Source organism: Saccopteryx leptura, chromosome 4 (genome assembly GCF_036850995.1).
Source record: "Saccopteryx leptura isolate mSacLep1 chromosome 4, mSacLep1_pri_phased_curated, whole genome shotgun sequence".
In the NCBI taxonomy this organism is placed as follows: domain Eukaryota; kingdom Metazoa; phylum Chordata; class Mammalia; order Chiroptera; family Emballonuridae; genus Saccopteryx; species Saccopteryx leptura.
The window spans coordinates 39,931,057-39,957,866 of record NC_089506.1 but is presented as its reverse complement, the minus strand read 5'-3'; the positions used below and the strand labels follow the sequence as shown (position 1 = coordinate 39,957,866).

The 26,810-nt window shown below is 38.4% G+C and overlaps 1 protein-coding gene across 2 annotated transcripts in view; it reads left to right on the top strand.

The window, feature by feature from the left end:
* Positions 1 to 26,810, top strand: part of MYO16 (myosin XVI) — a 592,224-nt gene that overhangs the window by 453,751 nt on the left and 111,663 nt on the right. For both annotated transcript variants that reach the window (XM_066380569.1, XM_066380568.1), the window contains exon 28: positions 23,167 to 23,269. In XM_066380569.1, coding sequence (XP_066236666.1) covers positions 23,167 to 23,269 — 103 coding nt within the window. The remainder of the gene's footprint in view (positions 1 to 23,166; positions 23,270 to 26,810) is intronic.

Sequence of the window (26,810 nt, the reverse complement as noted above, 5' to 3'; positions counted from 1 at the left end):
CGTATAGAAGAAAAATGGGCATTAGAAACATTTTTAAAATAACCCAGATAAATAAGAGAAAATACTATTATGTAATGATTGGCATTGGAACGCTCTCAGGGGAGAGCGTACTGGAGAAGGACAGTCAGCACGGCCAGGTCCTCCACAGGACCACGTCTGCTCCCTTCTCCTGGGGCTGGTGGTTCGAACACAGTCACAACCTCTTCACTCCTATGGAAAGGATCTTTGAGAAACTCGACAATGACTTTAATTTCAGAGATAGGGACCAGGTGCCATTTAGATAAAAAATGGTTCATACCCCTTAATATGAGTTAGAAATAAAAAAAAAAATGAATGGCTATGTAATTTCATGCTTGTACCTGGCAATTATATGCTATTGTGATAGTACACCTGTTTTTATACATATATAGTGTATAAGGGGATGTCACCAGCAAAACAATATATCTAGGTGATTATTAAAATAATATTATATAATATTATTTTATTATTTTTGCATTATAAATATACTTATGTATAAATATTAGAGATGGAATTATATTAATATACAAATTAAGATTTAAATAACTTTTATTGTTATTTTCTTTCACTTTTTCATTTCTCTTTTCTTTCCTTCCTTTCTTTATTCACTAGACAAAAGCTATTGAATGTTTTCTTTTAGATATGCTGGATTCTATGGGACACTTTAGGGATGAAAATATAGAATGCATAGCATATTCTCTGACTCAGGATGTAGGGGAAATAGAAAATGACCCCACAGAGTGATAAGAAATGAATGCAGGCAATACTAAAACTGTAAGTTTCCAGGAAAGGAGCTCATAAGATTTCCTGGAGTAGATGATATTGAGCTGAGGCTTGAAGACCATTAGAATTATCCAGAAGTGAAAGACTGGTTGCCCACAGAAGGGAACAGTGAGAGAGAATGATGAGTTTAGTAAATTTCAGCATGGCAGAAGTACATGATCTTAAGTTTTTATTATTATTATTTTTAATTGTTTTTATAGAAACAGAGGAATGGAGAGAGAGAGAGAGAAGCTTTAATTTCTTGTTGCACTCAGTTATGCATTCATTGGTTGTTTCCTGTGTGTGCCCTGATTGGGGATTGAACCCACAACCTTATTGTTTCAGGGTGATGTTCTAACCCACTGAGCTAACTAGCCAGGGTGGGAGTGCATGATCTTAACAGCTGGGAGCTGTTTGACTAAGACAAGGTATCATGAAAGAGCCCCTAGATCATGAAAAACTAGAACTGCTGAAGATAGGGGAGCCCCTGTTAAGCAAAACAGTGTGAAAAATTCACTAGACAGCTATATTTATAAAGCAGTTAAACTAATCAATGTGGCTGAGACTTTATGAAGATAACTTGATTGAGATGAAGAAAAGGATATAAACTGAAGAGATGTTAGGATATAAAATGATCAAAGCATGTTTATCGACCAGTATTTGACAGACTCTATGGTTTCCAGGTAGGCAGGTGAACAAGTGATAGATCCCATGCAGTAGGAGAAAAATAGGCAATTATAAACGAGGTGGGGAGTGGAATACATTGGTCTTGATGTACTTGGGAGATCCAAAATGTGCTGTACGGTAGGCAGTTCAGCATATTGGTATCAAGTTCAGGAAAGTGGTTATTGGGTTTTACATACAAAAAAAGTTTTACGTCACTAATTTACAAAGGACAGCTATAGCCTTGAGAGAGTGTTTAATGTTTCTCAAAGAAGACATTCTAGAAGGGCCCAGAAGTGTATGCTGAGAAAGCACATACATTTAGTGGAAGGAAATTCTGTTCTTAAGAAGCAATTGTGAAACAGGTGACAGGGTAACAGAAGAAAGGGAGGTCAGCCAGGGAGACGACTTATTCTAGGAGGGTAAGTCCGTGGTTTCATGTGCTACTGAAAAGATCAAGTTATGTGAAACAGAAAGGAGTGGTAGGAGGAAAACTCCCTGCAATAAAGTTATTGGGTTTGACATATAAATTGTTAACTATTGTGACATGTGATGTTTCGAAAAAAGTGATATGCACAAAAATAGAAACCGGATTGCAGAGTTTGGAGAGTATATTGGAAGGAAGAAGTGAATTGGATTTGATCACTGCTAGAATGCTAACTCATCCTTGCTAATTCTCAGTTACTGCACTGTATTTTGGTGAAGTATAATTTTTTAAAAAGGTAAGAGCATGATGGTAATACAAACATATGTTGAATACATATCAATAGTTGTGTTCAGGTCTTTATAAAGAAGAAATGAATATTAAAACAGTTCAAATGAAAATTTGATTTACAGAGATATGTATGTATTCTCTATGAACAAAATTTATTTTGTGCTGCCAAGACACATTGCTGCAATGATTTAGGCAGGAATAATTTGCATTTTTTTTTGGTTTTCTACAACTTAAGTTTTATCTGTACTAAGCTACAAAATAGCTTAGTCAAAAGCAAGCAAAGGTCATACCTCTGCCAAAAGGTAGTTCCCAGGGGTCCATTGGAACATGTCCAGCATTCTATTGAGAGGACACTCAGATGCAAGGCTATTTGGGTGTCCAGTATTTACTATACCAAACTAAGTGTTGTACATGTGTTAATTGTAAAGAATAGTTATCAAAGTAATTGTAAGAGGTAGAAATGATAGAAACCAGAACATTTAAATGTGTGGTATGTCAAAGGTGTGTGTATGTTAGTGGATGGAACATTTTATAAATTCCTTTAGGATATTAATTAATGCTAGTTTTATTTTTTTTATTTTTTTTTATTTTTTTTTAATTTTTTTTTTTTTTTCATTTTTCTGAAGCTGGAAACAGGGAGAGACAGTCAGACAGACTCCCGCATGCGCCCGACCGGGATCCACCCGGCACGCCCACCAGGGGCGAGGCTCTGCCCACCAGGGGGCGATGCTCTGCCCATCCTGGGCGTCGCCATATTGCGACCAGAGCCACTCTAGCGCCTGGGGCAGAGGCCAAGGAGCCATCCCCAGTGCCCGGGCCATCTTTGCTCCAATGGAGCCTTGGCTGCGGGAGGGGAAGAGAGAGACAGAGAGGAAAGCACGGCGGAGGGGTGGAGAAGCAAATGGGCGCTTCTCCTGTGTGCCCTGGCCGGGAATCGAACCCGGGTCCTCCGCACGCTAGGCCGACGCTCTACCGCTGAGCCACCCAGCCAGGGTAATGCTAGTTTTAATCATGCCTTTCTTTGAGTTAAAACTTTTATTAGAAATATTAGTAGCGAGTGACGTCATGGAAATGGCGCCGTGAGCAGCGCATCCGACAGATCTCCCCAAAATCACAACAAATTTATCAACTAGAAACAGGAAAATTTATCTTCGGAGCATTACGGAGTTCCACACAAACTGAAAGCAAAAGGACTGTTATCACTTGAATCTGAGAGACGAAGGTGTGGAGGAAGCTACCGCAGGGACGTTCATTCAAGCCGCGAGGAAGTGCGCCTGTGGTAAGTCATCCCGCCCTCGGGAGCCGCGAGCAGCAGCCGCGAGCAGCGCCCGGGTCGGTTGCAGAGCGAGCACCGCCCACACTCCGGAGCGGCGATCAGCCGTTGGCGCGCGCCCGGTCTGGTTGCAGACCGAGCATTGCAGACCGAGCACCATTAACGTTCCCAGCGGCCCGCGCACGGGGAGCGGGAGAGGCCCCAGGGCGGTATTCCCTACTTGGGAGATTCTCTCCGCGGGCGGGGCACCTCACCCAGCCATTCAAGCTAACAATCAAGCGTTGGGGGAGGGGCGCGCGCAGGCAGCTGAAATACCTTCGGGAGCACAGCTGCTACCCAATTACTAAAATTAACTTAACCCGTGAAATCTGCGCACCCTCGGTTCTAATTAATAAAATCTCTCTCAGTTCACCGACCCAAGACAAGAAGCGTGATATTTTTTAGTGCCTCTCGCTAAAGGGGCGGGGGCAACTTCTGATTGATAGAGCCTCCATATTCAGGGATAAACGCTAACAAGAAGGACTTGGCAGATAATAAGATCTATACCACACTAGTCGCAAGCAGAGACTAGTGCCTCTTCTTACCAGCCAAAACAGGCTACAAAGTGTGGAAAGCCTGGGTTGAGAGGTCCAACTGAATGCTAGGCGCTGAACAGTCACCTTGACAACAATTGACTCCCACCCCCGCCTGATTACACTGGAGGCCCTGACTGTCAGAGCCCTTCCCAAAGCCTTGCACTGAGTGGGGATAGAGTGGGGATTTCCCAGCTCTTTGAGCCTCTTACTCCCCAGACAGAAGCAGTGGCAGCCTTATAGCTGGATCACCAGGCTGCTAATTCAGGAAGGGGAGACTAGGAGAGAGAATCCACGAAAGCAAACTCTCTCATCGTTGGACCCTGCAAACGCCAACAAGCCTTGACTACCAGGAAGACTAAAGCCAATTATATGACATTGCCATAGAATCCCATCAACTGCAAATCCCTACCTAAATGTGACACAGGGGCAGAGCCTGGGGTACAGAGTCACTGACCAGGAAGAGGGAGAGAAAAGAAAAAGGAAGAAGTTAACATCTCAAAATCAAGAAAAATCCACAGACTTTACAACTTGTTCCACTAATTTTTTTTTTTGTTGTTGTTGTTGTTGTTTGTTTCTTCTATCTTATTGCCTTTATTTCCTCCACCTCGGTCCTTCTATTCTCTGCCCATCTTATGCTTCCCTTTTCTTGAACTACACTACCCATAAGTGTTACATTTTATTTCTCTTCTTCATCCTCACCCTCCTTTGGGGTTATACTCCAGGACACTTAACTCTCACTCTCTCCTCTTTTGTTTTTTTTTTTGTTTGTTTTTTTTTTGCTTTATTTTGTTTTTTTCTCTTCCTTTTTTATTTCTTCCTTCGTTTTTCTCTTTTTCTTATTTTTTCCTTTCTATTCGTTTTTTCTTTTCTCGTTTTACTTTCCTCCCATTTAATCCTCAATCACGAACAAATTAGTTAATTTGGGACTCAAGGGTTTTTTTGGCTTTATTTTTCTTTGTTGCTTTTGTTTTTGTTTTTTCCTTGTTAGTTTATTTTTGTGGCATTTTGGGTCCTCCCAACCCAAGGTCTCCATTGTATTTGGTCTTTGCTCCACTTAATACAACATATTTTTACTTATTATTTTTATTTTTTTCTTCTTTATTATTCCTTTTTTTGTACTTTTTTCTGGTTCCCTCTTATCCCTCTCATTATATCTCTTAGTTGACCATCACCCGCAGGCAGATCAACTTATGCTTGTCTAAGATTTTCTTCCTTTTTTTTTTTTTTTGCATTTAGTAGGTCCCTACTCCCCTTTTTTTTTTTGCCCCTTGAACTCTTCACCGCAAACCAGGCCCTCCATTATAGGCACGATATTTCCCTGAGAAGGGGAGAGGAGGGAAGGAGAATAAAGAAAAAAAAGGGGGAAATAATAAATTATTACTGCTTTTTTTTGTGGGGTGTTTTACCCTTTGTTTTTTGTTTTGTTTTGTTTTTTTTGTTTGTTTGTTTGTTTTTTTCTTTTACGTTTTACTCTTTATTAATTCTAATTAGTGCTATCAACAAGACCACCCTCAGATGCCAATAAGAAAGAGGAAATCGAATATTATGGATACAAAAGAAAGAGAGGTAACACAAATAGATGTGGAAAAATCTATGGAGAAAAGACTTAACATATTGGAAGCCTTGGAGCTAAATGACAGAGAATTTAAAATAGAAATCTTAAAAATACTCAGAGATATACAAGAAAACACAGAAAGGCAATATAGGGAGATCAGAAAACAACTCAATGAACACAAAGAATATATTACCAAGGAACTTGAAACTATAAAAACAAATCAAACAGAAATGAAAAACTCAATTCACGAGCTGAAAAACGAGGTAACAAGCTTAGCTAGCAGAACAACCCAGATTGAAGATAGGATTAGTGAAATAGAAGACAAACAACTTGAGGCACAACAGAGAGAAGAAGAAAGAGACTCAAAAATAATAAAAAACGAGAAAGCCCTACAGGAATTATCTGACTCCATCAGAAAGAATAACATAAGAATAATAGGTATATCAGAGGGAGAAGAGAAAGAAAATGGAATGGAGAATATACTCAAACAAATAATAGACGAGAACTTCCCAAGCCTGTGGAAAGAACTAAAGCCTCAAATTCAAGAAGCAAACAGAACACCGAGTTTTCTTAACCCCAACAAACCCACTCCAAGGCACATCATAATAAAGATGACACAAACCAATGACAAAGAAAAAATTCTCAAGGCAGCCAGGGAAAAGAAGAGTACAACATATAAAGGAAGGCCTATTAGATTATCATCAGATTTCTCAGCAGAAACTCTACAAGCTAGAAGAGAGTGGACCCCAATATTTAAAGCCCTGAAAGAGAGGAACTTTCAGCCAAGAATACTATACCCATCAAAGCTATCCTTCAAGTATGAAGGAGATATAAAAACATTCACAAATACAGAAAAGATGAGAGAATTTATCACGAAAAAGCCCCCACTCCAGGAAATACTAAAGGGGGTTTTCCAACCAGACTCAAAGAACAAAAGAAAACAACACCACAAGTAACAGCTCCACCAAGAACACAATAAAACCAAACTTAAACTGTGACAACAAAGGGAAAAAAAAGGGGGGAGAGAATGGAGATTAACAGTAGCAAAAGACAATGAAGTGCAGAAATACTTATAAGATAGGGTACTACAATGAATATGGTAGGTACCCTTTTCATTACTTAATGGTAACCACCCTAGAAAAAACCACCACAAAAACACATGACTTAAAAAAGGTAGCAACAGAGGAAAGAAGTATGGAACACAAACAAACAGAAACAAATGATAGAAAAACAAAAGAGAAGAATCAAACTAGATACAAAACTAACAGAAAGCAATTTATAAAATGGCAGTAGGGAACCCACAAGTGTCAATAATTACACTAAATGTAAATGGATTAAACTTACCAATAAAAAGACACAGAGTAGCAGAATGGATTAAAAAAGAAAATCCAACTATATGCTGCCTACAAGAAACACATCTAAGCAACAAGGATAAAAACAAATTCAAAGTGAAAGGCTGGAAAACAATACTCCAAGCAAACAACACCCAAAAAAAAGCAGGTGTAGCAATACTCATATCTGATAATGCTGACTACAAGACAGAAAAAGTACTCAGAGACAAAAATGGTCACTTCATAATGATTAAGGGGACACTGAATCAAGAAGACATAACAATCCTTAATATATATGCACCAAACCAAGGAGCACCAAAATATATAAGACAGCTACTTATTGACCTTAAAACAAAAACTAACAAAAATACAATCATACTTGGAGACCTCAATACTCCGCTGACGGCTCTAGATCGGTCATCCAAACAGAGAATCAATAAAGATATAGTGGCCTTAAACGAAATACTAGAACACCTGGATATGATAGACATCTACAGGACACTTCATCCCAAAGCGACAGAGTATACATTTTTCTCTAGTGTACATGGAACATTCTCAAGAATTGACCATATGTTAGGCCACAAAGACAATATCAGCAAATTTAGAAAAATTGAAATTGTACCAAGCATATTTTCTGATCATAAAGCCTGGAAACTAGAATTGAACTGAAAAAAGAGGGGGAAAAACCCACAAAAATGTGGAAGCTAAACAACATACTTCTAAAAAATGAATGGGTCAAAGAAGAAATAAGCGCAGAGATCAAAAGATACATACAGGCAAATGAAAATGAAAATACGACATATCAGAATCTCTGGGATGCAGCAAAAGCAGTAATAAGAGGAAAGTTCATATCACTTCAGGCCTGTATGAACAAACAAGAGAGAGCCGAAGTAAACCACTTAACTTCACACCTTAAGGAACTAGAAAAAGAAGAACAAAGACAACCCAAAACCAGCCGAAGAAAGGAGATAATAAAAATCAGAGCAGAAATAAATGAAATAGAGAACAGAAAAACTATAGAAAAAATCAATAAAACAAGGAGCTGGTTCTTTGAAAAGATCAACAAAATTGACAAACCCTTGGCAAGACTCACCAAGGAAAAAAGGCACAGGACTCAAATAAATAAAATCCAAAATGAAAGAGGCGAGATCACCACAGACATCATAGATATACAAAGAATTATTGTAGAATACTATGAAAAATTATATGCCACCAAATACAACAATCTAGAAGAAATGGATAAATTCCTAGAACAATACAACCTTCCTAGACTGAGTCATGAAGAAGCAGAAAGCCTAAACAGACCAATCAGCAGGGAGGAAATAGAAAAAACTATTAAAAACCTCCCCAAAAATAAAAGTCCAGGCCCAGACGGTTATACTAGTGAATTCTATCAAACATTCAAAGAAGACTTGGTTCCTATTCTACTCAAAGTCTTCCAAAAAATTGAAGAAGAAGCAATACTTCCAAACACATTTTATGAGGCCAACATAACCCGCATACCAAAACCTGGCAAGGATGGCACAAAGAAAGAAAACTACAGACCAATATCTCTAATGAATACAGATGCTAAAATTCTAAACAAAATACTGGCAAACCGAATACAACAACATATTAAAAAAATAATACATCATGATCAAGTGGGATTCATCCCAGAATCTCAAGGATGGTTCAACATACGCAAAACGGTTAACGTAATACACCATATCAACAAAACAAAGAACAAAAACCACATGATCTTATCAATAGATGCAGAAAAGGCTTTTGATAAAATACAACACAATTTTATGTTTAAGACTCTCAACAAAATGGGTATAGAAGGAAAATATCTCAACATGATAAAGGCCATATATGATAAACCATCAGCCAACATCATTTTAAACGGCATAAAACTGAGGACTTTCTACCTTAAATCAGGAACAAGACAGGGTTGTCCACTCTCTCCACTCTTATTTAACGTGGTGCTAGAAGTTCTGGCCAGAGCAATCAGACAAGACAAAGAAATAAAAGGCATCCATATTGGAAAAGAAGAAGTAAAGGTATCACTTTTTGCTGATGATATGATCCTATACATCGAAAACCCGAAGGACTCCACAAAAAGATTATTAGAAACAATAAACCAATACAGTAAGGTCGCAGGATACAAAATTAACATACAGAAGTCCATAGCCTTTCTCTATGCCAACAATGAAATATTAGAAAACGAACTCAAAAAAATAATCCCCTTCACGATTGCAACAAAAAAAATAAAATACCTAGGAATAAACATAACAAAGAATGTAAAGGACCTATATAATGAAAATTACAAAGCATTGTTAAGGGAAATCGAAAAAGATACAATGAGATGGAAAAATATTCCTTGTTCTTGGATAGGAAGAATAAATATAATCAAAATGGCCATATTACCCAAAGCAATATACAAATTTAATGCAATTCCCATCAAAATCCCTATGAGATTTTTTAAAGAAATGGAACAAAAAATCATCAGATTTATATGGAACTATAAAAAACCCCGAATAGCCAAAACAATCTTAAGGAAAAAGAATGAAGCTGGGGGCATTACAATACCTGACTTTAAACTATATTATAGGGCCACGATAATCAAAACAGCATGGTATTGGCAGAAAAATAGACACTCAGACCAATGGAACAGAATAGAAAGCCCAGAAATAAAACCACATATATATAGTCAAATAATCTTTGATAAAGGGGCCAACAACACACAATGGAGAAAAGAAAGCCTCTTCAACAAATGGTGTTGGGAAAACTGGAAAGCCACATGCAAAAGAATGAAACTCGACTACAGCCTGTCCCCGTGTACTAAAATTAATTCAAAATGGATCAAAGACCTAAATATAAGACCTGAAACAATAAAGTACATAGAAGAAGACATAGGTACTAAACTCATGGACCTGGGTTTTAAAGAACATTTTATGAACTTGACTCCAATGGCAAGAGAAGTGAAGGCAAAGATAAATGAATGGGACTACATCAGAATAAAAAGTTTTTGCTCAGCAAGAGAAACTGATATAAAAATAAACAGACAGCCAACTAAGTAGGAAATGATATTTTCAAACAACAGCTCAGATAAGGGCCTAATTTCCAAAATTTACAAAGAACTCATAAAACTCAACAACAAACAAACAAACAATCCAATAAAAAAATGGGAAGAAGACATGAATAGACACTTCTCCCAGGAAGAGATACAAATGGCCAACAGATATATGAAAAGATGCTCAGCTTCATTAGTTATTAGGGAAATGCAAATCAAAACTACAATGAGATACCACCTTACCCCTGTTAGATTAGCTATTATCAACAAGACGGGTAATAGCAAATGTTGGAGAGGCTGTGGAGAAAAAGGAACCCTCATTCACTGTTGGTGGGACTGTAAAGTAGTACAACCATTATGGAGGAAAGTATGGTGGTTCCTCAAAAAACTGAAAATAGAACTACCTTATGACCCAGCAATCCCTCTACTGGGTATATACCCCAAAACCTCAGAAACATTGATACGTGAAGACACATGTAGCCCCATGTTCATTGCAGCACTGTTCACAGTGGCCAAGACATGGAAACAACCAAAAAGCCCTTCAATAGAAGACTGGATAAAGAAGATGTGGCACATATACACTATGGAATACTACTCAGCCATTAGAAATGATGAATGACATTGGATCATTTACAGCAAAATGGTGGGATCTTGATAACATTATACGAAGTGAAATAAGTAAATCAGAAAAAAACAGGAACTGCATTATTCCATATGTAGGTGGGATATAAAAGCGAGACTAAGAGACATTGATAAGAGTGTGGTGATTAAGGGGGGTGGGGGGAGAGGGAGAGGGAAAGGGGGAGGGGGAGGGGCACAAAGAAAACTATAGATAGAAAGTTACAGAGGACAATCTGACTTTGGGTGATGGGTATGCAACATAATTGAATGACAAGATAACCTGGACATGTTTTTTTTTAATATATGTACCCTGATTTATTGATGTCACCCCATTAAAAAAAATAAAATTAAAAAATAAAATAAAATAATATAAAAAAGAAAAAAAAAAGAAATATTAGTAGCAGTGAGTGATAATATACTTAAATGTCCAAGATACCTTAAATATCATGAATCTTTTATCATTTGGACCTATCTAGCTAATGTTTTCAAATAATGACAACACATAATTAATATTTAACATGACTTGAGTACATGTGTTATTTTCACCCAAAATATAAATGTACTGGATCCTAATTCTTAACATTAATTATCCCTCACTGTTATCAACCTTTCTGTTATACTATTCAAAAGTAACATCATAGTTTACTTAAACTATCTCATTAATGAGAAAGAGACATTTTATTGTTTATAATTAATTTATTATTTTGATCATGTTTTTAAAAAAATGTGCATGTTTCTTACCTATCTTCGCTCAAGATGACATAACTCAGTCAACTGATGTAAGAATTAATACTGCTAGTGTTTAATGACTCACTATATGACTACCTGTTTTAGCTACAAGTATTGGTTGATTATATTTTAAAGCTAATATTTGCCATGTGGTATATAATATATGGCATATACAATATATTCAGCCTGAGAAAGGAAGGAAATCTTGCCATTTACAAGAACATAAATGGACCTGAAGGACATTATGCTAAATGAAATAAGCCAAACATACAAAGACAAATACCACTCATCTCACTTATTTGTGGAATCTGAAATAGTCAAACCCATAGACAAACACATTGAATGGCGATTACCAGGGACTGAGGGGAGGGAGGAAAAGGGAAATATTAGCCAAAGGGCACAAAGAGACACTTCTACAAGATAAGTAAGTTCTAGTAATCTACTCATGGTGCCTAGAGTTAAGAATACTGTACTGAAGTCTTAAATTTTTGCTAAGAAGACAGATCTTATGTTTTTTAAAAAGGAATAAATAAAAATAAAGAGTGCAGGAGGAAACTTTTGGAGGTGAAAGATATATTTATGGCAGTGATTGCAGTAATGGTTTTACAGGTGTCATCCAGTTGAATACATTAAACATGTACAGCTTTCTGGCATACCTCGAGGTTTTTTTAAAAAGTTAATAATTTCCCAAATAAACAAACGTGACTAGGTTCAGACACTAAACCCTAAGCCTCGATTCGACCATGGTCACGCCCTGTGAAAAGTAAATGTACAAAAGAAACTTTCAATTCTGTTGAAATAATATGTTCTTGTTTCAGTGGCAGACTGTTTCTTTGGACCTGAGTCTTAACTTCATAATTTGCTAGCCAACTGTAATGACAGTGATATTCTAAGCAATAGATTCACATGGTGCTAAGTAACTCATTTCATTATCTGAAATAGGCATAAACTTGTAATAAAAGAACTGCATTCGCCACCAATCTCTATAAAACATTGTAACCATTTCCAAAGAGAATTGCCTTCTTTATTCCCTTGGGAGAGAAATAAATTACAGGTACCTCCCACAAATAAACTGGCCTGCCTTGGTTTCCTGTTTCTTGGCACTCAAAAACAGGTCAAAGTGACCCTGGTGAATATTTGGGTAAGGAACAACTAGCTTTAGAAATGAGATAATTTTACTTAAACCATATAGGTTAGATTCTAACCGTTAGAAAGATCTGTCTCTTATTTAGGCTTCAGCAACAAATGAGCATCTGTTCTTTTCAGTGTAGCTAAACAAGCTGTTCTTATACCTAATAAATACCGGCTATGGCTCAGCCAGTAAATTCCACAAAATGTAGAGGACAAAGCACACGGATTTGAATGTACACACTGATTGTGCCCAGCATCCTCTTGGGCGTGTGTAACGGGATCAAAAAGCAGCAGGATTGGTTCCTTTGCCTGCAACCATTATTTCAGCTCCCTCACGTATTCAGTTCCCCAAGAGGGCACAGTTTTAAGTGTCCCTTATGGTAGATGGCTCTGGAGTGTTATGCATGCACGAATGGGGTTTCTGTGTGGCAAAATATCCCAGAGATGTATTAAAAGTACAGACCTAGCTAAAATGAATCTTTCATGCTGCAAAGGCAGCTCAGGAAATGAAACCTAGTATATATTTCATGCTGGGACGTCTCTAATTTAGTGTTTCACTTTCATCCATTTATTGAATAAATAGAATGTTGTTACACTGCACAATTAAAATGAAATGGTGGAACTCACTTTAAAAGAACTTGAGAGCATTGACATGTAAATTCTTAGCAGATGCTCTGAATTCATTTTTTATCTGCATAGTGTAGTACTGGTTAATCTTAGGAGCTGAGGTTTAATTTCACATTCTTTTTTATTATTGAACTCCCATATTTTCTGGGAAGAGAGAGAGTCCCCTGGCTTAATTACATGAAGTATACGAATGAATGAATGAATGAATGAATGAATGAGTAAATGAATACCATGAGATTAAGGTCATATCTCTGGGTGATCTGCCTTGCCATGGGCTTTAGAAGGAGACGCTTTCAAGGAAGTTGAAAGCACTGATGATTTGATAGAAGCAGATGAACTTCAGTTGTGATCATTCATACCCACCACTTTCATTCACATGTTTGGCTAGTTAGAACTCACACAAGGTGAGAGCAGCAGAATTATACTGAAATTTTCAGATGAAGGGTAAGAGGATCCAGAAAGGTCTCTCAGCTGGTTCAGTAACTACTCAGAAATTCCCTTTTCTCCTCCATGTTAACTACTTTCTCTTTTCCTGGCTCTCTACCAGGAGTGTTGTGAAAGACACTGAGTCTTAAGAGTTAATGTCTGTGATCACACCAAAATAACATAGTAATGTTATTAAAATAGTAGTAGCAAAAACAAACACCACTATTACAATAAGAGAGAAAGAGGGAGAAGAAGGCTAGTAAGAAAGATAGGGAGAAAGAGAGAATATGATCTTGATTTAGAAAACTCGGAATTTAAGGTTTTTCCATTTCCTTTCTTACTAGTAGTCCTCATTAATACATGATTCTGTAGGATGGTTACCTTTATCCTTTCAAGCACAAAAATAGAAAAATTTTCTGTTTTTATTTTATCTTCCAAATTAAGCTATATTAGATTAAAAATTCTACAGACTAGATTCAGATTCTAGCTTCACTATTAACTAACTTTTGGAAGTTATCACATAACTTCTTTAAGAGTCATTCTGGGGTTGTTGTGAGAATTCAGTGATAATATGAAATAACCTATCATTATACCTGACATTTATATCTACTTTATAAATTTTTGTTAGTTTTTCTTTCACCCTCTATTCTTCCTTTCTTTCCTTCATTTGTCTCTCTCTCGCTTTCTTCTTTTTGTCCTCCCTGCTCTAATTTAATCTTTACAGAATGGCAAGTAGAAGATAAGGATGCCCTTAACCCTGCCACTTACCCAGCCTCCAACAAAATCAGCATGGGGCTGTAGGGTGGTGTCAGTGGGAAAGCTCTTCTGCATTGCCCCTCCCTACTCTCCCCAAGGACTCCTCTCCCAGGGGGCTCTTGAACGAGGAAGAACATGGGAGTATGAAATGCCGCCGCTTTGGAATGGTATATTCATGTTCCTAAACATGAGAGTGGTCTATTTACCATCATTTGGAAAAAGAAGGGAAATCGGTCTTAATCATCAGTGTGAGCAATAGGTCTAGGATTGTCATAGTAATAATGTAAAGACTTTTTTCCACTTAGTAGAGTTATACGGAGATCCTGAGGAGCCCTGATAAGCTAATGCTCGTCCCAACAGATGTAAAAAGAAACTCTAGAAAGAAATTCCATGCCTGAATGATCCAGGAGGTGCAAAAGTCATTGCAAAATACAGCTAACATCCTCTGTCTGTCCCTCCTGTGAGAAAGAGGAGGAGATCATGAGTACTGAAGATTGGAGAGCCACGAGCGCCCAGGGAGGTGGGTCAGGCTGACGAGCTCCAGGTGGACGTCAGGGTACCGTGAAGTGTGGGAAGTTCCAAAATGGTCTGATGGGCTTGGTGCAGAGGACTTCTGGAAAACTGGTAGAAGACAGGGTAGAAGGATGAGCAGGTACACATGATAAAGTCTCCATAAAGTCTGCTGAGCCATGCAGGCTTCATCACCTAGTGTGGAAGGAAGGGACAGGTCATGTGACAGCACAACCCACTATAGGACAAGTCAAGTCAGGGTCCAAAGACCAGACAAAACCTGAAGGCATTGATGGGATTTTTAAATGCTCAGGATCATGGGAAGAAGAGAAAAATGTGCACACTTAGAGAACACAAAAGGATTGTGTGTGAACTAAATAATTTTTGATAATTTTATCTCTGCTTTCATATTTTTTTCTTTAAAAGAAGAAAAAGTGCTCCTTTGTCATTGACAAGCACTTCCACAATTCCTCTCTCTTTGTCTCATTTCTCCTTCTTATCTTCCCTCCCTTGCAGGTTGAAATAGGTTTTATTTCTCTCTCAAGCTCACTTGTGCTCCTTCCTCTTCATTCTTCTATTTTCATGATAGATGTCAGTCCCGTTGCTAGGCAGCTGTTATGTTCAACCTACCACTCAGCATTCTGAATGCTGGAAATTAGCCTCAAATAGCTAGAAAATCACACTCCCACACCTGCACGATGTTTACTGTGAGCATATCAATATAAGGAGTAAAATGAACAACCCAGGCAAGTTCGTAGGACCAGTGCAATGTGTCCCTATTTAAGCAGAGCCAGTCTACTACATTTGTGGCATAGATTTCTGGTAGAGAAATCCCACAGACCCCTGTGGGAAATAATCAAGGAAATGGTTATAGATGAAACTGCATCCCTATACCATGAGAGCTAAAAATTATGGAAAAAATTATTTGGAGTAAAATGGAAATTTACAAAAGTAAGCATGAATTGAATGTATTGAATAGAATTTGTATGTTTTTACAAATGTTGCCCATAAGCAGTGTTGAATCTTCCTTGCTTCTGAGAAACAAAATATCCCAAAATTTTGATTAATCTTACTTCAATCTCAAGCTGTTGACCTTTTATTTATTTTGTGAATCACCAGAGCTCAGCACCTGGGCTTCTCCACCATCTGCTAATGTCTCGATGCCGCCGTAATCTGGATTCTTCCACATCTTTAGCATTGTCTCGATTCCCTAGTCGCCTAATCCAGCAGCCCTTTCTCAGTGTGGACACTCTTTAAGCTCTCTGAAACATTCAGGCTGCTGACCACATACATTCTCAGCTCTGCCTTCCCTTGACTATTCTGAAATTACACAGCCCCAGTCCAGCCTGCCTGTCTTTTCCTCCTTGTTCTGCCTTTATAGGCTGTCTTTCTCTCTCAGCCCTCCAGTACAGAGCTCCTGAGACATTTCATCTTCTCTTCCTGTGGATTTCCTAGTCCATCCTGGGGATGAGGATGTTAATGGTTCTCCCCAAACGTTGTTTTGTTGTTTCCAATGAAATAACTAAAATATATCTTTAATAAAAAAAAAATGTCTTGCCTGACCAGGAGGTGGTGCAGTGGATAGAGCACCGGACTGGGATGCAGAGGACCCAGGTTTAAGACCCCAAGGTCGCCAGCTTGAGCACAGGCTCATCTGGTTTGAGCAAAGCTCACCAGCTTGGACCCAAAGTCGCTGGCTTGAGCAAGGGGTTACTTGGTCTGCTGAAGCCCCACGGTCAAGGCACATATGAGAAAGCAATCATTGAACAACTAAAGTGCCACAACAAAAAATTGACGCTTCCCATCTCTCTCCATTCCTATCTGTCTGTCCCTCTCTGTCTGTCAAAAAAAAATGTCTTGAACTGAGAAAGCCACATCTTTTATGAGACATAATTTTGGCCAAAAATGTCATGCTTTATTTTTGAGCATATGCAGTGCAATAGAACACACACCTTGGTGGTAACCTGTGCATTTTATGGCAGAGATTCTTGCTTGTAATAGGTTCTTAATAAATATTTGTTGAATAGAATTAAATGTTATAGTGTTTCAGGACTGTAATCTTCACAATAGAATTTGCTTTGTAAATGAAGAGATGAAGTCAACCCTCAGCAAACAGAAACTATTTCAAAGATACTGCATCTGAGTTTTGTTTTTGAAGCATTAGCTTGATATACATACCTTATATTTTTCTAAAGAAGTGCTTCTACTGTTTCATGGCAGATTTCCTAAAGCAGTGAGTTGAGTCACTACCATGTTTCTGTGGTTCCTGCATAAGCTCTTTTAAAAAAAAAGGTCTTAAAGTGAAAAGAACAATCACATTTGCAAAGAGAAAAATTGCCTGACCTATGGTGGCACAGTGGATAAAGCTTCGATCTGGAACAAGAACAATCACATTTGCAAAGAGAAATATGCCTGACCTATGGTGGCACAATGGATAAAGCTTTGATCTGGAATAAGAACAATCACATTTGCCAAGAGTAATAATATTGCCTGACCTATGGTGGCACAGTAGATAAAGCTTCGATCTGGAACACTGAGGTCGCCAGTTTGAAACCCCAGGCTTGATTGGTCAAGGCACATATGGGAAGCAACTATTACGAGTTGATGCTTCCCACTTCTCCGCACTCTTCCCCACTCTCTCTCGCTCTCATTTCTCCCCTTCTAATCTAAAAATCAATAAATAAACAAGAAAAAAAGAAATATTAATTCATAACTTTCCCTGCTTTACAGTTCTCAGTTGTTAGCTTTTCTCTGCTTCAACTGCAATCTAGCCCTCTTAGCAACCTCAAAATAAACACAACCAGTGATGTGGTTCTTTCACTTATAATTTTGTAGGGTATCCTGATGTCTGCTATTATGCTAATGTCATCATGCTGCTGATACTGTGAGTTCATTACGAATAATTTTTATACTTGAATCTCTGATGCAGAGAAAGTACTTCATGAATAGTGTACATGTTAAAGAATTTTTCAGTAACTGTGATAGAACTTGCCATGAAAACCCATGCTTATCTATTGGAAATTGAGGATGTAGACTGGCAGGAAGAAGTTGCAAGTCCTCAGAGACATGTTCACAAGAGAAGTGAGGCAAAAGGAGCATTTAACAGCTTTAGGTTTTGACCCCAAGGGAGCACCAAATATTCAGCACCATAATGGAAGTAGATTCAATTTTCTATATGGTCAGTTCCATGCTGTCCAGTTAGGCAAAAGGTTGTGACAGAGATGGAACTGACCCAGTTGAATAATCATCAACTGGGGAGGGATTAAATCTGGTTCTGGAATGTTGGCTGACATTTTGTCTACACCTCCGTTGCGAGTTCCACCTGCATTCCTCCATTTCAGTTCTCCTTGGTTGACTATTCCCCTTCTGATTAGGCAGCATCTCCCAAAGAAATAACTACTCTTTCCAGTCTACTTCATCGTAGTCAATGTCAGCTTCATCTTCTAGTCTCTTAGGTCAGAAGGCTTGGAGTCATCCTCTCGCCCCTTCACATTCATGTCAGTCCATCAGGAAATCTTCTTGAGTCTGCCTCCAAATATGGGCAGAGTTCAAGTTCAACCAATTCCTACCACTTCCATTGCTCCCATCCTGGGCTGTGGGAAGAACTTCCACAGAGTCACCCTGGCTCTTCATTTGCCTCGTGGTTGCCTACGCTCAACCTAGCAATGTTGGTGATTCTTTTAGTGTCAAGTGATGTGATTCATCTACTGTAATCCCCAGGCTTAGGTCTCTCCAAGTCCTTAGTCATGGCATGATCTGCATGCTTACCCACTATGGTTCTTATTCATTACTTTTGTGAATCCCTCTCCTCCTCGTTCCTCTTCCTCTCAACTGCTGGGCTCCATACACACCCACCTTCTTGATATTCCTCCTCCCTCTACCAAGCATGCACTACCCCACTCAGGGCTTCTGGACCAGCTGTTTCCTCAGCTTGGCTCTTCCCTATGAAGTGCCACCACTTTCTTCCTTTCCCTCAAATTCTTGCTCACAGTGAAACCTCTCCTGCTTTATTTTTCCACATCTCTCATTGTATCTGACATTCCTTCTCATTTATGTTCCTGTTCTCTCTGTCTCCATGAGAGAATATAAGGATTCTCATCTGTTTTATCCTGGCTGAATTCCCAGTACATATTTTGTACTCTATCAGCATGGTCCAGTGAGACACAGGACCTCGATTCTGAACATGGAACTAAATCCTTATAATTTCCCTCATCCCAAGACAGGATGAGGTAAGAATGGGTTTGCTAGAAGAGTTAACATTTATTTCTTACAGTCAGTTGATTGATCTTGGGCACAAGGCAGATGTCAGACTGAATACAGGGCTCTTCAGTGGATTGTGGTGTCTTCATCTTGTATGAACGAGGCTTGAAAGGTATGAGGACTGAAAGCTGAGAGGCCCTACCTGCGACCACACCTGTGCTCAGGACCTATGTAGTTCTCCAGGCTCATTATTACCACTTGACCTCAGATTGAATTTTCTATGAGATTATGTCTTAGCACAGTGACAGACCAGTGACTACCTATAGATGACACTCACATTCCAAAAGACAAGCTGATTTGAATTACACTAAGATAGAGCACCTTACCCTATCTAAGATGACATTTTTTTCTTTTCAGTTTAAATGTCAGAATGAAACCATTTTAGGTGTCAAAAGAACAATATAAAATGAGGGAAAAAAAGCACCAAGTATAAGAATTTTGTTCTGACTCGTTAATAGTTTATTCAGATACTTGAATTATGTCAATTCAATTCTTGGTGATAATTAACGAAGTTACAGAATGAGATAATTAGAGGAGAATAAAAAGATAACTTGAATGATTTCATTTTCTTGTGTAACTGGCTAAATGGTAGAAATGCATTGATTTTTCCTGAGTGCTTGAATGAGTCTGTATTTCATTATAAGTTCTAGTTTACTGTTATAGAAGAGGTCCAGTCACTCAAAGATCAAAGAGCAACAAATTATCTCTGCATGTCCTATGTCTTGATGATTACTGTTGGGTTTTACCTTTCCAGTTTTTTTGTGCTCAATTGTCCTTATCCATTCTAGAAGTGTCTGGCACTGGGGCTTGTTAGTTTCTGTCTAGACTATAGCAATGGTGACAGAGAAATTGCCTCTGGAGCTAGATAGCCCTGGGTTCAGTTTCCAGCTCAGCCACTTTTACCATCTGTGTGAGTGTCCCAGAGCTGCCCTAACAAAGTACCTCAGACTAGGTAGCTTGAAAGAAGAGAAACTTATTCTCGCATAGTCCTAAAGGCTGTAAGTTCAAAGTCAGTGTTTCAGCAGGGCCATATACCCCTCTGAGACTCTGGGTATAATCCTTCCTCAGCTCTTTTAGCTGCTGCTGGTGGCCTGCAATCCTTGGGGTCCTTGCCTTGCAGCTGCATAACCACAACCTCTGTCTCTGTTATCACATGTCATTTTCCTCATAAGTACATCAGTCATATTGAATAAAGGCCTGGCGTTAATGACCTCATCTTAACTTCATTACATCTGCAAAAATCCAAATTCTAAATAAGGCCACATTTACTTATCTTTTGACGAATGGGACACAATTCAACTCATACACCATCTATGTGAACTTGAGCACGTGACTGAATTCCTGTGATTGTCAGCTTTCTGACCATCAGAAAGTTATCATACAGACCACCTACGGCTATCAGGAGCATTTGAAGTAGCATATGAGCAGCCCTTTGTACTCATTCCTTCAGTATTTGAGAATTGTTACTTCTCCCCATGCACCAACCCCCCAGCCTAATTTCTTGGCCTCCCATCATTTATTTGTGCTTGCAAAACCAATCCAGTAGACACGGTAAAAGGTACAAATATGACCCCATGTCCTAGGGAAACTCGCACACATTGATGACAAACAGGAATTAAACTAGTGTTTTTAATACAATGTAGAATTTGTGTCGCATCTTGATAAACACATGGAATACTGAGAGAGGGCAGAATGACTTGCTAAGTGGCTCGCCAAGGGCCTCATAGCTACTTTGCTACACAGTTGGAACTGAAGCTGGGTTTAGATTCCTCAACCCAGTTTCTTTATTATTCTAACGCATTATACAGTTATATCATTTGTTATCTTTGAACCACTCAAACATGGTGAAATGAAATCCATGTTTGCTCACTAATGCATTGATGTCATGCATGGGCATCTTTTGGGGATGCCCGTAAACTTTTAGGTATCCACCCCACTGCCCTCTGCATACTTTACTCCCATGTCCCAATCCTCCACACACACATACTCCACTAGACCCCATGCTCTCTCCGTTCTCCCCTTGAAATACATCTTTCTCTTTTGCAGCAATCACAATATGGCCAGTAAAATAATAGCTACCAACTTCAGCACCTGCTGGGTAGGAAATCACATTCTTGACTATTATAAGAAAAAAAAATCACTGAATATGTCTGTTATCCACAGATCATTTCGGTCCATTCAGTGTGATCAAAATGATGAGCAGGGTTTTTATATCCTTGCCTCTGGCGCTACAATTTCATGTTCAGTCTCTGTTACTTACTATTTTTACTCCCTACTGTACCCTGAATTTGGCATATGAGGAAAAATCTATACATTTGAAGGAAGGCTTGTTGCTTATGTTGATGTATGTATTTTGTTTGAGTCAAGGGTTTATGATGATTATGACAATTATCAATCCAGGAAAAATATATAGACAGTCACCAATTATAATGCTTTGGCTTAAAATTTTTTGATTTCTGATGGTGTCACAAAATACACATTCAGTAGAAAATTAACTTCAGATTTTGAATTTTGATCTTTTCCCACACGTTTTCCGCTGCTGGGCAACGGCAGTGAGCCTCAGTGAGCCTCAGCTCCCTGTCAGCCATGTGGTTGGGGGGAGGGGGGTAAACAACCAATACTCTGTTGTGTAGTCATTGTGTTAGGGGATTTTGCCCAACTGTAGGCTAATGTTAAGTTTTCTTACCACACTTAAGGTGGGTTAGGCTAAGCTGTGCTGTTCACTAGGTTAGGTGTATTAAATGCATTTTCAACTTCAGATATTTTCAATTTACAATGGGTTTATTCAAACATAACCTCATCGTAAGTGGAGGAGCATCAGTTCTGAATTTCGGTGACAATGCTAAGGAAAGTAAGAAAGGAAATAAGTATCTGCTACTAAAAAGTCAAATAGGTGTGGGTGCGTTTTCTGTCCATGTTATATGCCAGACTCACAGCTACTGCTCCACTGCCTCGTATGCTGTGCGCCTCATTTGTCCACAGCACTTGTAGAAATAAAGAAACGTGTAAATCTGCTGTGGCTGTCAGTGGGATATGTCCAAGGCTTCCAGTGCTTAAAGGAAGGGTGGTAAATAAAGATTTGTAGGTAATGTACTTCCTTCCTTAGTTGCCCTAAGGAAACAAAAGAACCTTCATTTTGAGAAGATGCCAAATTTGTTGAGGCAAACTTCAGATGAAATGCTAAGATATTCTACAGAAAAGACCAGAAACGTAGGTGATTTAACTTATAGCGTAGAGTTTCCTCTGCAGCCCAGCATGAGAACCATAAACTCACAATGGAACTGGATGCATTCACACAGATCTTTACTTGTTTCTTCTGTCTGTCTGTCCTCCTTCTCCTTCACTTCCTTCTTCTCCCTTCTCCTCTCTCTCCTCTCCTCTTCTTCTTCCTCTTCCTCTTCCCCTTCCCTCTTTCTTCTCCTTTTACTCCTCCTCTTCTTCCTCTGCCTTCTCTTCCTTCTTATGCAGTTTTACTTATATATCAGGTTCAATACTCTAAGTGCAAAAAATTTTTGATGTAAATTTTAAAATGAGTGATGTAATTTTGAAAAAAAATTGTTTTATAAATCCATATTATTTCAGCATGCATTTCAGCTAAGAAATGAAAGATAATAATTCAAAAGAACTTTACAAAACAAAATAAAATGTCTTTCTGGAAGATTTAAAACACTCAATTTTCTAATATATGGGGAAAAACCTACTCTGCTTCTCACTCAAATAGCAATTCTGGATGTTTTGATATTCCCTTGTTATAGATTCTAAGCATGTCGAGATATTCTCTCAAATGGGAATAAAGAATGCTGGAATTTCTTAAAAGCTGTATTTTTAAAGATCATTCTAAATATTTAAATGAAAACTAGCAGAGTTTTTTTTTTTCTCTTCAAAGTTTCTTTTGCTACATGGTTTGCATCACTCGTGATTATGTTAAACATTAAGGGATTGAAAAATATATTTGATTCATTTAAAAAATTATTTTTCATATGAAAGATGTTATTTCACAGTTGCATGTTAAAGGTACAATGAATGGAGTAGGTGGGGGCTCATGGAATAAAATAAAATGGGGGAAGACTTGAGAAACATTGTAACAAAGAAACTCTGTTGCACATAATCGTTGGCTCGATGAATTCAGTCACCGCTTCCGTGTCCCTGCTGCTTTTCACAGGTATAAGCCTTTGGCAGAGATACTCCCCGATGAGAAGAAGAAACTGTCTGCTGAGGAGAAATGTCGACTTGTCCTCCAGCAGTGTAAATTACAAGGCTGGCAGGTTAGTGACCTACAAGCTACTAACATACCAGTTTAGGATTTTAAATAAGTGAGCTGAGTCATTGTGGGGAGCCACCAGAGTCTCACTGGCAAAAACAAATTGCTTTGATGTGTTTGGCAAGGCAGGACACTGAGTGTATTCCCTGGAAACACATCAGTCTCTCTGATTTCCTGGTTTCAGCAGCACGCAGCAAACACAGGAGGAAGCCAATGGACTCCTGTGCTGTATTGATGAGGAGTTCGTGAAGCCGCTCAGTTTGTCCACGTGATCGATTTAAACCTTGTCTGTCAAGCTTCCTGAAGTATCTAAAAGGTAGCTAGCAGAAGGCTGAGAAGCCAAACTGTGAGGACAGAGCATTGATTGCCTTGGCTCTTGGCTGGGATCTCTCAAGTGTTCTTGAGACCCAGACTTCCCAAGCGCCGCAAGCCTTGTTTAGACTCCCTTTTCTGTTTCTCTTTGCCCTGTTGCTCATCTACCACACACTGAAAATGTCACTGCCCTTGTAACCTCATTTAATGGCACAGTCTTCATAATTGGAAACATTTAATTATGTCCTGTGATCCTTTTGGTTGGCAGAGCCCAGGGCCCACTGGAGGGACAGCTGGACTTCCAGAAGGAGGAGTGACAGGAAGCAGAATAACACAGGAAATCCTCCCCAGGAACAGTAGGGAACAGTGTGGATTTTAATACCTTAAACGAGGTCAATATGCCATCTTACCAGGGTGAGGGAGAAATGTGAAACTTAAAAGATGGTAATATTGGAGCAGGAATGGGAAACAGAATGAAGTCCAAGTCACCAGGAGTTATTGGGCATTTCTAGCTATAAAACAACTGTTAGTGCTTAGGTGACAAAGAGCATGGTGGCTGATGGCTTTGGCAAAACGTAACTAATGAAAAGCAGATAAATAAAAATAATAGGGAACACTTGTATAAGTGAAACTGTATGATAACCGATGGAGCCCCAAACAAAGTCTTCATTTCAGAAGTGACACGGACAGAAGGTTCAGAATTGCTGACTGTGTCTGAGAGTGGGCCACGCTAGGCAGACAGGGAGAATGCACTGGCTGGACCCCGGCACACTCATTCCTCTATGACAGGACTAAGAACCTGGGATGCGACATTGATGAGTACTGATTCAATCGTCTGTGCCACCCAATCTTTTTCTTTATTATATTTTCCCCCTTTGTTTTCTTTTTTTTATACTAATCATGGACTTGAACTTTAAGTAACAGTCTGACGGAGGAGGCTTATACTTTATAGTAGTCATAGAGGCACTTCATTTCAGAACATTGCATAATAAAAAGAAGGAAGGAGGAGGAATTACTAACACAGAGTGATGTGAGCTAGTCACTCTGGAGTCAGTGACATAAGATATGAGGGCGATGTATAGAATTATATACCAGGCGTGTATGTTCACTTAAGTCATTTCAATTGAATCACTGCAGGGGTTTTTATATAAGAATTTGGATAGTAGTGGTTCATGAATAAGTAACACTCCGATATTCTTGTCTTTTTTCCTTTAACCCTTTGAGTAGTGAGTTTTTTTTCATGCCTGCTGACGTCCAGGAGTGAGTTTATTTTAAAAACTGAAATTAGTTCCAGTTACAGTTTTATTAACTTAAAATCATGTTTATTTGATAACCAACTTATGGAAACAAAAAGAACATACATTTGCCTTTTTTTTTTAATGTTAACTTACACATGTACAATCGTTCTCTGGATGGTCAGGAGGCACGAAGACGTACACGAACTTTCATGCTACTCAAAAGGTTAAAGAATACTCACAAGTAAGAATAATTTTTTAAAAATTGACATTGAGAAAGAAAGTTGAGTTGCAAGGAAAAGGTGAGGGACTCTGGAATAATTTTTCCACTAGGAAAGTGACTAGCAGTAACCGCATTACCTGACTGGCCGTCAGTTTTCTGATATAACTGCGCAGTATATGGGGTCAAGCGTGTGAGGGGACTGAGAGACAAGTGGGCAGCCACCATTCCTTTCACATTCCTGCATGTGCTAAGATACTCGAAATTGCAGCTGAGGATAGGAATAAATTGAAACACGTACTAGAACTTTGAAAAGGTTCACCAAAATTAAAAAAAAAAAAAAAGTAGGAAAAAGCTCCCATGTCATTGGACTATTCCATTTCTGCTCCTTCTTTATCTCTCTCCAAAGGAATTTAAAAACAGAACAAAAAGAAAAAAGAAAGAAAAGAAAAAAGAAATTCATTGAGCATGTTTGTCTCTGTGTTTCATATTAAATAATTAGATAAGACTAAATTCTTCAGCTTGTCCAAAATGTAACCTTTCATGTACGTTCTCATAGAATACAAATCTTTGATTTCATGGAAATAAAGCTTATTCATAATTCATTTTTATACTAGTCAGAAAGCAAAGTAATTTTAAAAAAATTATTTATTTTTGACCTGGAAAGACACATTCTTCAGTTTAAAAAACAAAGCATTTGTTTAAAATATGTTTATAGTTACAGGAAAATTACAAAAGAGTTACTATTACTCTCTTCTGTGTGGTTAATCTGGACCAGGATACACAGGAGCTCTTTGAAGCTAGAGTAAGATCCTAATGGATGGTTATTGTAGCTGTACCATGATTCCCACATTGCTAAGTGTTCATCCTTTGGCTCTGAATGGTTAACACAAGTTATTCTTTTCTGTGTTTTTAAAAGCTATATGAGAAAATAAAAGAAATCAGGATTATCTATTGTCATGTGAACCTGCATAGAGAATTAGTTGGAAATTCAATTCTCTTTACTAAAACTGTGATCCTTGTATTATTGCTCTGATGAGTCCTGAAGATTTTAGAGATCTCTTCATTTCTCTCTGACATTAATCAGACCTTGTGCAATAAAGCCTCTGAATCATCAGTATGGGATTCTAAATCCATAGTTCTCATGCTTTTGTGCATTGTAATAATTGTGTAAATGGTGGTGAACACCAACCAGCATGTTCAGAGGTAGATTAGAGTCGGTTGAGGCCCTGGGCACAGAAGAAAATATCGGGTCCCTTTTAAAAAGAGAGAGACAGGGAAAATAAAACTACAGGTTAACCATATTTTTAAATAAATAAAAATATTATGTACTATTAATGTTAAAATTGCACATATGAAACCAAACTTGGCATCATTAGAAAAAGTGTAAAGTTAGGGTTTTGCAGGGCCCTTAAGAAGTTGCGGCTCAGGGTGCACGCCTGGTGCACCAGCCTTAAATTCACCTGAGCATCTTCTTGTTTCAGATGAGGTAGAGACGTCTTACCTTCAGTGGTGTTGCGTTTTTTTACCTGTCCATGTACGCTAATTATATTTTATGTAGTTGTGTTTGCAGTTAGAATGTGAAGCAGTGGGATTCTTAATATTTCATAAATGATTCCTTTCTTCTACAGATTATGCTTTATTTTCCCAACAAAAAACTATTCAGTTTTTTTGCTCTGTTTGATTTAAGCCTAATCACATCTCTGCGTACAAAAAGGAAAGTAGGCAGGGTGAATAGTAGTGACCTCATTTTAAATATGAGGAAATAGGGTCTTAGA